Source organism: Stenella coeruleoalba, assembly GCF_951394435.1.
Source record: "Stenella coeruleoalba genome assembly, chromosome: 5".
NCBI classification, from domain to species: Eukaryota; Metazoa; Chordata; class Mammalia; order Artiodactyla; family Delphinidae; genus Stenella; species Stenella coeruleoalba.
Window position 1 is genome coordinate 11,894,126 of NC_137150.1, and position 15,355 is coordinate 11,909,480.

Below are 15,355 nucleotides of genomic sequence, written 5' to 3' on the forward strand. Positions count from 1 at the left end.
GTAGATTTACTGGTTGCCAGGGGGAGAAGCAAACGCAGAAATGACAACTAACCGGAATGGGGTTTCTTTTTAGGCTGATGAAAATGCTCTGGAATTAGACAGTGGTGATGGTTTCACAACTTTGTGAATACACTAAAAACCAGTGAATTGTACACTTTCAAAGAGTGAATTTTATTGTGTGTGAATTATATCTCAATAAAAAATGTTAGAAGTGCACCATCAAAAAAAGAAAAAACCCTGACAAGTACAATTACAAGAAAGGAAAACTGAAGGACAAGTCATTCATGAGTCTAAATTAAAAAAATTAAAAAAAAATAAGTATCAGCAAACGAAATCGACTGCAAAAAAACATTTTGCGTAATATTTATATTACTTTATATTATTTAAATTGAGTTTATTATTTTTATGTATTTTACAATAAAAGTGTATATAAATATAAATATAATATGCTTAAGTTGTGATTAGTCCAAAAATCTAGGTATAAAAGGTTGATATGACATAGGAAAATCAGTATAGTTAACTACATTAACAATATAAAAAAAAAACATGCAATGATCTCAATAAAGAAAAGACATTTGATAAAATTTAACATTCTTCCACAATAATCCTCTTAGCAAGCCAGAAATAGAAGAGAATTTCCTTAATCTAATAAAAAGATTGTACCAAAAAAACTATTAACAAACATCACACTAAATAGTATAATGTTGAGAATTTTCCCACTGAGATGAGAAACAAGACAAGAATGCCCACTATCACAAATTCCATTTACACTACACTGAAGATCCTCCTCATTTAAATAAGGCAAGGAAAACAAAAGGATTCACATAGGGGAAAAATGAGTAATATTGTTACTACTATTCACACATGGTAGGACTGTGAATGTACAAACTCAAAAGAAGCACTTATAAGCAAGTTATTAGAATTGCTAAGTCAGACAAGGTTGCTGGATACAAGATCAGTGAACAAATTTTTTTCTATATACCAGCTGCAAAAACAATTTTTTAATATACCAATTATAACAGCATTAAAAGTCAAATACTCAAAATATTTATAATTAAAGATGCATAAAGCTCTACAAAGTAAACCATAAAACATTATTGTGATATATTAAAGATCTAATTAAATGAAGACACGTACCATGTTCATGGACTGGAAGACTCACTGTCAAGATCTGATTCTCTCCTATAGGTTCCAACGCAATCTCAATCAACATACCAACAATTTTTTTTATTGAAGTGACAAGATGAAATATTTGGACACATCATTTGGAAAATGTATATGGAAATGCAAAGGACAAAGGACAGCCAAGACAATCTTAAAAAAGCAAAACAAGCTGGGAGATTCTGCTCTAACCAGAGGTCAAGCCCAGCAAAGTGCAATGCTAATGTGAGTCCATTAACATGCCCTCAGACTTCTGCTTCCGGACATGATGTATAACAGGGACAAGATTTACCCTCCCATTTTAAACAACTTTAAAACCAGAGAAAAAAATATGAAACACTTTCAGACACTAGAAAACAGGAAGCACATGGCTGTGATTCCCTAAGATAAAGGTGAGTCCTATGACTGTCCCAGCTTACTCTGTGAAGAGTTTCCAGGCCATGGATCTCAAATAGGATTCAATAAAGCCACGTTCAAGAGACAAATCAGAGTTCCAGGAAGCCAAAAGACTAAATGTGTGGGGCAGAGACCTGGAGAAGGGGGACGTGGCACAGAGCAAGAGCTATGGTCAGGGCTCCTCCAGCCTTCCACTGAGTGCTGAACTACATGTGTGTGAACAGGATCACCTGGGACCAGAGAAAGGCAACCAGAAAGCAGTAAGCCAAACAATCCCAGAGCTCACACAGGGCTGGAGATCACTCATGTTCCTACCAGCTAGAGATGAGAGACCTCACCAGACAGAGCATCATGTCCTCACAAGTCCTTAGGAGTCAAGCTAAATTGGCCACTGACCCAAGGTTGCTCTGGATCTGCCCTAACAAAGCTCAATAACAAGGCTTAACAGGATCAAACCAATTCCAGGTAACTTTAACTGTAGAACAAATCTAACACTATACAGCCATCCACAGGACCCCTGTGGATAACAAAATACACAGATGCTCAAGTCCCTTATATAAAATGGCAGCGTAGTATTTGCATGGAACCTATACACATCCTCCTATATACTTTAAATCATCTCTAGATAACTTATAATACCTAAAACAATGTAAATGCTATGTAAACAGTTGTAAATACAACTATGTAAATAGTTACCAGCATGAGGCAAATTCAAGTTTTGCTTTTTGGAACTTTCTGGAGTTGTTTTTTTTTTTTTAATATTTTCGATCCACAGTTGGTTGAATTCATGGATGTGGAACACATGGATATAGAGGGCCAACTGTATAAAGGGATTCAGCACCCAAAAGCATAAAAGTCACAATCAACAGAGAATGCAAAATGGATGGCCAGGAGTCAGAGGTTAGAGGAAAACTTACATTTTATTATACATTTTATTATACTTACATTTTATTATATATATTCTTATATACCTTTTCAATTTTACACCTTGTGTCTATACTACCCAGTCAAAAAAAATTTTAATTAAAAATATTTAAAAGTTCAAAATGTCAAGTATTTGTCATTTTTTAAAGTAAGGAGTGAAATCATTTTGTACTCTGTATTAGTGTCTGATTTAATAAATAAGAAAAAAAAACCAGGGAGCTCTCATAGATGAGATCAATCTAAAACAGCCCTGCCATTTGTCATCTCCAGATGGTAAGACCTATTGAAAATCTGGAGTATAGGCAGATTCCAACTCCCACATGTTCCAAAAGTGTTCTTTAAGTCTATTATCTGGTGCTCTGAACATACCACAGAAACAATGCTAGGCTGCTCTGGAAAGGCCTATTTTACTCACACTGTATCTCAAGTGTCCTCAAGTGGTCCTACACTAAAGAGCACTGCAGAACCCCAAGTAAAAAAAAATTCTGCAGGAGGTTTCAGAATTCCCACTTGCGGAGGCTAAAAACATGTCTCTTCCCTCTGTATCCCTGACTTTAGGGAAAGGATTCAATTCCTACTTCCAAAGCGCCCCCTGGCTCCAAGCCTCTTCTAGTAATCCCAAGAAACTCGGTAGTGCAAGGGACCAAAAAGAAGGAAAGGCAGAGAAAGGGCTCGCAAAGGGCTGGAAGAGGTGAGCCGCCCAAGGACTTCTTCCTAAGTCCACATAAAACTCAAGCAAGCCTTTCAGCTTTAGCTCCCTGTCCTCTGTTTATTCTGAGAGGCAAGATGGCACAGTGGGGGACATGTGGAGTAAAGACAGGTTCAGGTTCCAATGTTAGCTTTGAAACTTACTGAACTGTGTGCACACAGGAAGTTAATTAACTAGGGTTGCTGAGCCTCAGTGTTCTTATCTAATAAAATGGTGCTAACTATTGTTCAAGCTTATTTCAAGGACAGTCACACAATATAGAAGGTATAGACTCATTGTATGTCCTCAAACAACGGAAGCCAGTGTTGTGCTGTTACTTCTGAGGACCTCAGATACTCTGGCCTGCTGTTCCTTCCACCAGCAGCAACTACACCTTAATAAAGAGTATTCCTGCCCCTGAGGAGTCTCCTAAGATTATTATTCACAGAAACAACATAAAACAGGAAATTCCATATTCCCCTTTTCCACTCATACAAATGAGAGATGAATGAATACATCAAGCACTGACACGTAGAGGAATACAAGTCAGTGGGTTTAGTGATTTCATCATGGCACCAGTGATGGGGGCTGGCACCAAGGCAGCAGCAATGGTGGGAGGGTTTGAGAGAAGAGCAGTAGGAAGCAGGAAGTAGAAAGGCTATAGAAATTGTCCCGTCCCTCTCCCTCCTTTTACCCATGGCAATGGAAAACTGACACCTGCAGCAAGGTGAAAAGCAAGTATTAGGAACTGCAGTGGCTCCGTGAAGTAACTAATGACTTACAAAGAAGAGAAAACTTCAGTATAGAAGCTTTCAACTTAATATATAGGATTTGCAGGAGAGAGAATAATGCAAAGAATCGCACCACCCAAGCTCAAAGAAACATCTAAATTGGGGTGGTTTTTACTGCATGCTGAAATCTTGTTAAGGATTACTTACTCAGGAGAAACAACTGAAAAATGTGATTCAATACCCAATTTTCCATAAACTGGAAAATACATCTAATGTACAAGCCAATGTCAAAAGAAAACTCAAAGAAAAAGCTCTCTGGCAATTCAAGTCACATCAAAGGGAAGTCCTCTGAAATATAGGAAATAGAACCACTGGCCTAGAAGGGACATTCAGAGGCAGCTCTAGTTTCCAGATAAACTTAGACCTAAAAGAACCAAGACGGTTATTGACCAGCCTCCCACAGAAGCCTATTCCAACATTCAATCACCCAAACCAATGTCTGGGCATCAAACAGCACTGTACATTCAGTGACAAGTACAATACATGAAAGGATTTACAGCCCAAAGCTGACCAATTCTCTCTCTGCGATGGAAGTATTTTCTCATCTTCTTTTCTCTTAGACAAGACAATGACTGATACTCATTCTCTTAACCAAGACGTCCTGCAGACTTAAGGACAGTCAGGTGTCCCTCAGTATTCACTTTAAGTCTCAAAGAACATTTATTCAGAAACCATAGCCTTTATTTCTAACCAGTTTCACTCCTACCTTGTCTTCTCCAGGATCCACACATCCCTCCTAAAACAGGATGCTGAATCTAGATTTAATATTTCTAAAGAGGACTTACTAATGCCAAGCATAATAAAAAGATTACTTCCTAATTCTAACGAGATTTGTTAAAAGGATCCAAATTCACAGACTTTTAAGATACAGCAGTAAACTGCTGGTTTATTCAATCTAAGACGCATTACAAACCCGTTATTTTAGCTGTTTGTACATAGTGAAGACTCTCTAAATTCGAATTGAAATAAACCAGGATTTTTCTGCATTGCATCTGTGTTTTGTAATGTTCCTTTTAACTGAATTTCATTATATTTTTGATGAAATATGAAATGCAATCAAGAATATTACTTAAATCTAAGGTTATACCTACTCTTTCCCTCATTTACATAGTCAGTTATCACAAAAAAACTTACTAGGTCTCTCATGATTCCTTTATTTAGCTCAATCCAATGCCTTATCATCATTATAATATGTCTTAGATACCAAAGCAAATGCATATTTGCCAGATTTATTTACTCATTTGTTATGATACAACTTAATCAAAATATTTTTAAATATTTTTAAGAGTGACATGTATACCTCAATGTTTTTATAAATTGTGCATTTAAATGTTAAGATTTCAGAAAGGTGATACAACCTGTGAGAGCAATTTCTTCAGAAGCTGTGCTATGGCAGGGTCCTCAGGTGGAGGGCAGTCAGGAAGAGACCCATTTCGTTTCTTCTGACGCATGTGAAGATGTCTGAACAAGCTAGTAATATCTTTAGACCTCAAAGCATAATCAAATATAGAACGACTTACTGGCTCTTTTAAAACACTGAGTAGAACAAGTTTTCTTTCAATCTATATTAGAAAAATAAAAAGAATCAGCCAAAGATACAACATAGAGTACATCTGTTTTCAAATTCAATAAATACATAACCTGTGTAAAGTTAACATAGATATTCATTTTCTAAGAAAATGGGAGATATCAATATCTGCAATTTTTGCTTAGAAGAAAAAAGAATACCAGTGACCTTTAGAGAGCTACGGTATTTCTTCATTCATTGTTAGCATCTGAGTAGATATCTGTGTCTATCATACTTGAATACTACTAATAAATACTCAGACTAGGAAAGTTTAGATCCCAAGTTTTCTAGATCCCAAAATGTCAGATGACTTCCTAGATCTAAAAAGTACCTGCAGTTCACAGGTCAAGTAGCCAAAAGTACTGATCCAGAGAAGATGCTCAACAGCCACAGGGCCACCCTTCAGTCACCAGGTTTTCCCAATAGCTTCAACCACTTCTAAAAAACACTACTCTCTCCACAGAGTTCATAAAATCCCTCCTTTTTTAATCCCCAAGAATATTCTCCTTGCCAATGCACTTACAATAAAAAGGATGAGCATTACTAAACAGTAACCAAGAGGACTTTCTTTAGATATATTTAACTACCTGGTAAGTTGGCCAGTAGAAACCAGCATAAAAAGGTATCTTTTGTCTAATCCAAACTGCAGAAAGGTAAAAATTATGAAGCATATAATCAGTCTCTCAACTCCTGAGCCTGGCCTTTCAAAATATAAAACAATGATAAAAGCAAAAAGTAATAATAATAATAATTTCTGAGAAAACAAAGAGAATGGTGATTTCTAACAAACCACTTATATATCAGATTTATTTTAGTAAGCCACAACTAAAAGTTATTACAAACACATGCAATTTTCAATCCCAGAAACACTTTCTCTTTCTTTCATTATGAGTTTAAGAGCCAAACTTCTAAATACAATATGTAGTCAAAGTAGTAGGAATCTCTAGACCTGATTTCCAAGGAAGCCTTAATAAACTTCAAAAAGTGGGGACATATTTTCTAGCAGTATTATCCATCTTTCACGGATATATAAATTTTTCTTGGGATAAAAATTTTAAAATCTACAAACTCTATGAAATAGAGAATGATGATTTCACAAATTGGATTAATCTATTATGAAAAGTAAGGATTGAAGGCAGTCAAAGCTACTTGTTTGCAGAGGATATCCATGGCCATTTTCTCCAACCACAGGGAAGGCACACTGGGGCTTATACAAGTAAGAGAAAGCTAGAGAGGAATGGGAATTTGCAAAAGCAAAATTAGAGTTTTAGTAAAAAAAATAGGACATTTTAGGATGTTTTAACAGCCAGAATCATCTCTCAACAGTCCATTCAATTTAAATATCTATTTTGATAGTTGGCTGTCCAGCAAAATGAAGGGTATAAACACTGACAAACTGGTAAATAACTGCCTTGTACAAACCAAAGACCCAAAGTTTATCATCAAGTGCTACACTGCTTGGTAAGCGGGGGGAGGGAGGGAGCAAGAGGGGTGGGGTAGTCATTAGATTTAAAAAAAAAAACAAAAAACAGAACCAGTTAGTGCTCCAAAAACAAACTTCTGAAAAATCCTTTTTCAAATTTATTATAAATGTGGAGTTGGACTGAAATCAGTTGTACTTTTATGACAAAAGCAGGTCCATTAATATACGTTTCTGCTATATTTCACTTAATACCAGATGCTTTACAACACTGCACAAAAGGAAAAAGGATGAACTACCGAGTGCTGCGTTACATACAACATGATGTACACGTAAGTCTCTTGAACTTCTCTCACCTTCCAAAGTGTTTGTTCCATTAACATTAACTAACTTGAAAGGAATGTGAAAATGCTGTAGCCCAATTTAAATCTTTAAAATTTTAAATAAAAATAGGACTCTCTAAACCTTTCTTTAAAGGGGCACAGTTTGGAGGGAAGATTGATTCTAAGTTGGAACATGCATACCTGTATTATTGGTTGAGTAATATATGGGTCAAGGTAAGGCATCAGTTTGCAGTAGACATCAGCTGTGCTTATTTGGTGAGCTACCACTGTGATAAATCCCACAGCACCATAGCGTATCCACAGATTGGGATGACACAGAAAGGGGGCTAAGAGGGAAAAAAAGGTATGGATTAAACGATGTTCATAAACAGTCTCACACTATCAAGATAAACAAATTTTCACCTTATAACACAATTGATAAAGAGATTATACCAAATGTTACTATCAGGTTTCCTTCATATACTCAATTATCCTGGGACTTAAACTGAACCAAGTGAACATACTGCTATTATAATATTTCCTACCATAAATATCAGCAATACCATAGAAGAGTAAAAATAGCTACCTCTTTTCTTAAGATTTTAATTGTTATATTTTTAGTCAGGGCTGAAGATCAGTGGGCATATATACTCATTTACAAGACTAGGTTAAAAACTATTGGAGAGAGACATAAAAAGTCCCAACAGCCCAACAGCATATAGCAAACTATTACTCCCCCACCCAATACCTCCACAAAGTCCAAGGACATACCATTTACAACATAAAGGACAAAGAAACTGAGTTGTTTCTCCTCCAAGCCACAGCTTAAATTAAGGGAATGATTTCGCCTGACTGACATTCTTTTTAATGCAAAGATTTGATGACATCAAATACAGTACTCATAAATTCATTCACAAGGCGTTATGAATGGAAACTAAAAGCCACAAAACATATGATGCTCATTCTTAAAGAGTTTAAGATATAAGAAAATTAAATGAATATCTTTTCACAGCTTTTATTTTAACTATTTTCTGTACTACACCTAAAGTCAATGATTCAACTAACGGAAGTAAGATTCAGAATAAAATTCAAACATCCAAACTAACCTGATTTAGAATAAAATTCAAATTTCTAAAAGCAAAAAAAAAGTACTTGTTCTGAGGATGTAAAAGCATCGGCATTTAGAGTATACAAATTTCAAAAGAAATTCAGGCTAACAGAGAAATAAGAATATTATCACAGTGATGTCAACATCATGGTGGAGTGAGATGCTCCCTTTGTGTCTCCCCTTTAATATACAACCAGTAAAACATCCACAACTCAACAAAGGTGCCTCTGCCCAACACACCAGATGCAGGAGAATTCCACTTATCTGTACATCTAGAGGTGGGTGGACTGGAACAAACAGAGGAGGTAGAACCAGGAGAACAGTACAGGTGGTGACTGTAGTCCTGGACCTCTGACCATGGCAGCTAAGCCTGCAGCCCCAGAGAACATGGTAGCAGCAGGGGAGGTGTACACATGACTCTGCCCTTCCCCCACAGCAGCAATCACAGGTAACTGGGCAGGAACAGCAGTGGGGCCTGAGACCCCATCCCTCCAGCCACAGAGGCACCCACAACTCTGGCCCCCCACACCTCCACCCACAGCAGCAAAGCCCTCGAACCTTACAATTCCAGACACGGCAGAGATGCCCATGCAATCCCAGCTCCACCCCATCCTCCCCCTCACCCTGTGACAGTGGAGCCTGAGACTCAGAGGATCCTGGACATGGCAGGAGAGCTCACTATCCTGGTGCCCCAGGCAATGACGCCAGCAACACTGGCAGCAGCAAAGCACCAACAACACCAGAGGCACAAGAAGCAATAATGAGGTCACAGGGCGACACCTCTAACAGAGGCAGTGGAGGGTGGAAACTGTAGACTCTCAAATATAACCAGAGGCAGCTCAGGTAAAAGAAATTAAAAACCTGTGCTGTCGGGCCACTTACTGGAAAACAAAGAGAAAGACCTCTAACTTCCAACCTGTTGAGTCATTACAATCAAGTAGAAAGGTTTTTACTACTTCAAAGACACAGGAAGAGGAATAACTCATCAAGCACCATGAAGAACCACAGTAACACTGTACCACAAAAAGGAAATGAAAATTCTCCAGAAACTAAAGTCAAAGAATACTGAGATCTGACAGAGAATTCCAAATAGCTGTCATGAAGAAACTCAACGAGCTACAAGAAAACTCACAGAGACAGTTCAATGAGCTCAGGAATAAAACTAATGAACAGAAGGTACACTTTACCAAAGAGACTAAAACTCAAAAAAAGAACCAAACAGAAATCTGAAGCTGAAGAACTCAATAAACGAGTTGGAGAATGCAATTAGAAAGCACTGGAAATAGAGCAGACCATATGGAAGAGAGAATTAGTGAGCTCAAAGATAGAAAACTAGAAATCTAAAAGTAGAAGAAGAAAGAGAAATAAGATATTTAAAAACTGAGGAAATTCTACAAGATCTATCAGACTCCTTTAGGAAGGACAACATTAGGCTAATAGGTATCCCAGGAGAAGAGAAGGAGAAGGAAACAAAGAGTTTATTTAAAGAAATAATAGCTGAGAACTTCCCAAGTCTGGGGAAGGAACCAGATATACAAGTCCATGAAGCTAAGAGAATACCTAATTACCTCAATGCAAAAAGACCTTCTCCGGGCTTCCCTGGTGGCGCAGTGGTTGAGAGTCCACCTGCTGATGCAGGGGACACGGGTTCGTGCCCCGGTCCAGGAAGATCCCACATGCCGCGGAGCAGCTGCGCCCGTGAGCTATGGCTGCTGAGCCTGCGCGTCCGGAGCCTGTTGCCCCGCAACAGGAGAGGCCACAACAGTGAGAGGCCCGAGTACCGCAAAAAAAAAAAAAAAAAAGACCTTCTCCAAGACATATTATACTAAAATTGTCAAAAATCAATGACAAAGAAAGAATTTTAAAGGTAACCTACAAAGGAACCCCACTCAGGCTACCAGCAGATTTCTCAGCAGAAACTCTACAGGCAGGAAGGAATGGAATAACATTCTCAAAACACTGAAAGATAAAAACTGTGACCCAAGAATACTCTAGCCAGCAAAGTTATCACTCACATATGAAGGAGAAATAAAGAGTTTCCCAGACAAACAAAAGCTGAGGGAGTTCATCAACACTAGACCTGCCATCTACCAGAAACAAAAAGGCAGAAGTAAATAGAACTTTGAGTAAGGTGATAAATAGACAGACTCAGAAAATAGCAACTCTTTATAAGAACAGGTTTTTAAACACTTTATTATAGCATAATAAAGGAGGTTAAAGGGGGGAGGAAAGAAGAAAAACTAACTATAGCTACTTCAATTTGGTAACAAACTCACAACATAAAAGGGATCGTTTAAGACAACAAAATGACAAAGAGGGAAGCGGAAAAGGACAGAACCCACAGAGGTAAATGAAGATGCCATCAGTAGAAAAAGGATTATTTTACCTATGCGATGTTTTATACAAACCTCATGGTAACCACAAACGTAAATCTAGAGCACAGACAGGAAACATTAAAAAAATGAGGGGGCTTCCCTAGTGGCGCAGTGGTTGAGAGTCTGCCTGCCGATGCAGGTGACACGGGTTCATGTCCCAGTCTGGGAAGATCCCACATGCCGCAGAGCAGCTAGGCCCGTGAGCCATGGCCGCTGAGCCTGAGCGTCCGGAGCCTGTGCTCCGCAACGGGAGAGGCCACAACAATGAGAGGCCCGCGTACCGCCAAAAAAAAAAAAAAATTAGGAAACTGAGAAAAATATCACAGAAAACCACCAAACCAAAATGGCAAACAGAAACACAAGGAAAAAGAAACAATGAAGATATAGAGCAACCAGAAAACAAAAGATTAAATGGCAGTACTAAGTCCTCATCTATCAATAATCACCCTAAATTTAAATTGGTTGACTTCACCAATCAAAAGACACAGAGTGGCCAGATGGATTAAAAACAAGACCCAGCTATATGCTGCCTCCAGGAGACTCACCTCAGCTCTGCAGACAGACACAGGATCAAAGTGAAGGGATGGAAGATGACACTCCAAATTACAGCCTAAAGAGAGGGAATGTAGCCAAACTCATATCAAGTAAAATAGACTTCAAGCCAAAAAAAGGTAACAAAAGACAAAGATGGACAGTATATAATGATAAACAGGACGATTCATCGAAAAGACATAACAGTGATTAATACACATATATACACCTAACATAGGAGCACCAAAGTATACAAAACAATTATTAACAGACCTAAAGGGAGAAACTGACAGCAACACAGTAACAGAAAGGGCTTTAACACCCCACTTACATCAACAGGTAAATCATCATCCAGACAGAAATAAACCCACACATGTGGACAACAAAAGAGCACAGAACATACAATGGAGAAAGGACAGTCTCTTAAATGGTGTTGGGAAAACTGGACAACTACATGCAAAAAAGTGAAACTAGACCACTATCTCTCACCATACACAAAAATTAACTCAAAATGAATTAAAGACCTGAAAGCACACAACCACTAAAAGAAAACATAAGCAGCATGCTCTCTGACATCAGTCTTAGCAAAAATCTTTCTAGCTATGTCTCCTCGGGCAAGAGAAACAAAAGCAAAAATAAATAAATGGGACTACACCAAACTAAAAAGCTTCTGCACAGCAAAAGGAACCATCAACAAAACAAACAGACAATCTACTGAGTGGGAGAAGATATATGCAAGTCATATATCTGATAAGGGGTTAATGTCCAATATATATAAAGAACTCATACAACTCAACAACAAAAAAACAAACAACCTAAACAAAAAGTGGGCAGAGGAGCTGAACAAACATCTTTCCAAAGAAGACATACAGTTGGCTGGCAGACATATGAAAAGATGTTCACCATCACTAATTATAAGGGAAATGCAAATCAAAACTACAATGAGCCATCACCTCTCATCCGTCAGAATGGCTATTATCAAAAAGATGAGAAATAGTAAGTGTTGGAAAGGATGTGTAGAAAAGGAAACCTCATATACTGTGGGAATGTAAACTGGTGCAGCCACTGTGGAAAACAGAGTGGAAATTTCTCGACATTTAGAACTACCATAAGATCCAGCTATTTTGGGGTATTTATCCAAAGAATAAGAAAATACAAATTCAAAAAGATATATGCACCCCTATGTTCACCATAGCTTTATTTACAATAGCCAAGATATAGGAGCAACCTAAGTGCCCATCAATGGATGAAGATGTGGTATAAATATGCAATGGAATATTACTCAGCCATTAAAAAAAGGTGAAATCTTGCCATTTGCAACAACGTGGATGGACCCTGAGTGTATTATGCTAAGTTAAATGTCAGACTGAGAAAGAAAAATACCATGATTTCACTCATATGTGGAATATAAAAAACAAACAAACAAAAAAAGTAAAATAAATGAACTAAACCAAACCAAAGCAAGCATATAGATACAGAGGACAGAGTAATAGTTACCAGATGGGGAGGGGCAGGGAGGAGGGCAAAATGGGTAAAGGGGATCAACTGAATGATGATGGACAGAAACTAAATTTTTGGTGGTAAGCACACTGTAGTGTGTACAGAAGTAGAAATATAATGTTGCACACATGAAACTTAAATGATATAAACCAATGTTACCTCAATAAAAAGTAAATTCAAAAAATAAGAAATGATTAAAAAAATACTATTTCATGCTAATATTACATATAAATAGGGGAAGAGAAGAAAATTGTTCAAGATATCTGTCTCCAAAGTTCTCCCATTTCCAATTCTTCTAACTACACATGGAGGTGGTTTTGATTATTTCATAAACACCCTGCAGCCTCTGAGATGGCCAACAAGGGAGGGCTGGTAGTTTCCCTCTCACAACAGAGAAGATGAGGACTGGAAAAACCATTGAAAAACCTCCAAAAAAGAAATAAACTCAAGATGACCTGGCGGAGTTAGGCACTAGATGAGGCTGAATTAGTGGTCCCAATTCTTTGTGTTATTTCTGTTATACAGTCACTCTTGCCTGGTGCTCATGGTGTACAAAGGGTACTTCTCTTGTCCCTCCCTCTTGTCTCAGACACAGTACCTGCTCTAGCCAATGGAATGTCAACAGATGTAACACAAACAGAGGCTTGAAATGTATGGCAGAGCTAGGCTTCTGCCATCACCCAGAACATAACCTGGGTGGTTGCTGCCCCTCCAACCTGGGCCCCAGAATGAGACAGATAAACCACAATCACCACAGGCGTCTGGGAGATGCAAGGCCTAAAGCAGAGCCACCCACTGAGCTCACAGATGCATGCTGAGAACTTGACCGAAGGATTTACTGGGATTTTGTGGTTGATTGTTGTACAGCATTATTATATCAGTCAGTAGCTAACTGATACAAAGAACCTGCAAGACTCCAAATACAAGAAACCAGAATCGAGGATTTCCTATAAAACATCCAATACATTTCCAATTATCTGGGGACAAGCAGATGGAAAGGTGAGTTTTCACAATGTCTAAGTGGGAAGAGTGTAGTTTTTAATCATGATAATCACCACCACAATTCCCTTTAAGAATCACTACAACAGGCTAACCACGCATAAAGACAGAACAGAGAGATGCATACAGTTTATCACTTGTTTTAAGTAAGTAGGTGTTTCTAAGTTATTAAAAACTTTCTTCTTTTAAATAGTTCAAAATGCCAACAAATGACTATTTGCTTGATTTTTCTCAGCAAGGGTTTTTTTCCTCCCCACAGCTAGTACCAAATTCAGTTCCAGTTCTAAGAGAGCATCACACCCAAGAAGTTGTACCACATTAGGTTTATTCTATATCTAAAGATAATAATTTATTTTGATACTAAACTTAAGATACATGAGGACCCCATATGTTCATCCTATGACCAAGGACTAAAACCCATAGGACTCAGAAAAATTTCTGCAAAATTTGACAGGAGGAGTAAAAAACTATCTTTTATGATAATTTTTGCTTAAAAATGGATGGACATCCATTTTGCAGATAAATAAAATGCTAGTTATATGCCATATTAAATCTCAAAAATAATTTCCAAATAATTAGGCAACAGAAGGAATGTATTATGTGAAATTAGAATATACAAGCACATATTTATATACAAAGGATTTTCATTAGAATGAAGAAAATCAAAGTCGAAAGCAAGAAAAACTCGACCCTTAGGAGGTAATGCCACTTTCACAGGAGAAAAAAAGAAAACACTGATGTGAGAATTCACACAATGAGAATGAGCAGGAAAATATTCCAGGCAGCAAGATATGTGTGTTAAGATGATACATTTTCTCTTTAATATTATTATGAAAAGGGGTGCTTTCTACATCTGCCTTACACTACACAGGATAAGAAATTCAAAAAACATTCTAACATCTTTCATTATATTAATAATTTTTATTTCCCAAGCTATTAGCTCTTTTAAAAATTAAGAAGAAAACAGAGATGACTCCCTCAAGGTTTAGCACTCTGCAGCTTACACAAAAAATCAAAATCATTTCTGTGTAATAGAGATTTTTATCATGATTATGTTGCCAATACTCAAAACTTTTCTATTAAATTTGTCATTTTTTTAACATAATCATCAAAAAATTCAAACCAAATTAGTGTTACAAACTAAAAGAATGATTATAAATATTAAGAGTACAAAATAAGAAACCTACATATACTCAGATTTCCACAAAATTTTTCTTTTAAAAAGCTACATTCATGCCTAAAAACTTCCAGACATTTTATACCTCTCTACTATCTAACCATCTAATTTCAACTATCAAAATAAAAACTCCTTTGTCTTTTTTCTCTGAGGATTGTCTCAAGAAAAACCTATTAACCAAATCTAACTAATTCTGGCTTTCTATAAATTTTCTCGGCAAAGCATTCAGCAGCAATAAAGTATTTTATCTAAAAATGCAATTTCCTAAGATTTCATGTCTTCTCAGTACAAAGCCAACTTGCAATCTTATCAATACATTGGTTACTTTCTTAAAATGAAGTGTTAAGAAGACTAAGAGCTTCTAATATTTTTAATTTTACAATGTGTCACATGTA

At 37.2% G+C, this 15,355-nt stretch overlaps 1 protein-coding gene across 3 annotated transcripts in view; it reads right to left on the bottom strand.

Moving 5' to 3' along the window:
- Nucleotides 1-15,355, bottom strand: part of PIK3R4 (phosphoinositide-3-kinase regulatory subunit 4) — a 74,179-nt gene that overhangs the window by 35,647 nt on the left and 23,177 nt on the right. For all 3 annotated transcript variants that reach the window (XM_079923343.1, XM_079923342.1, XM_079923344.1), the window contains 2 exons: nucleotides 7,472-7,617; nucleotides 5,319-5,522 (listed from right to left, as the gene is read on the bottom strand). In XM_079923343.1, the coding sequence (XP_079779469.1) occupies nucleotides 5,319-5,522; nucleotides 7,472-7,617 (350 nt within the window). The remainder of the gene's footprint in view (nucleotides 1-5,318; nucleotides 5,523-7,471; nucleotides 7,618-15,355) is intronic.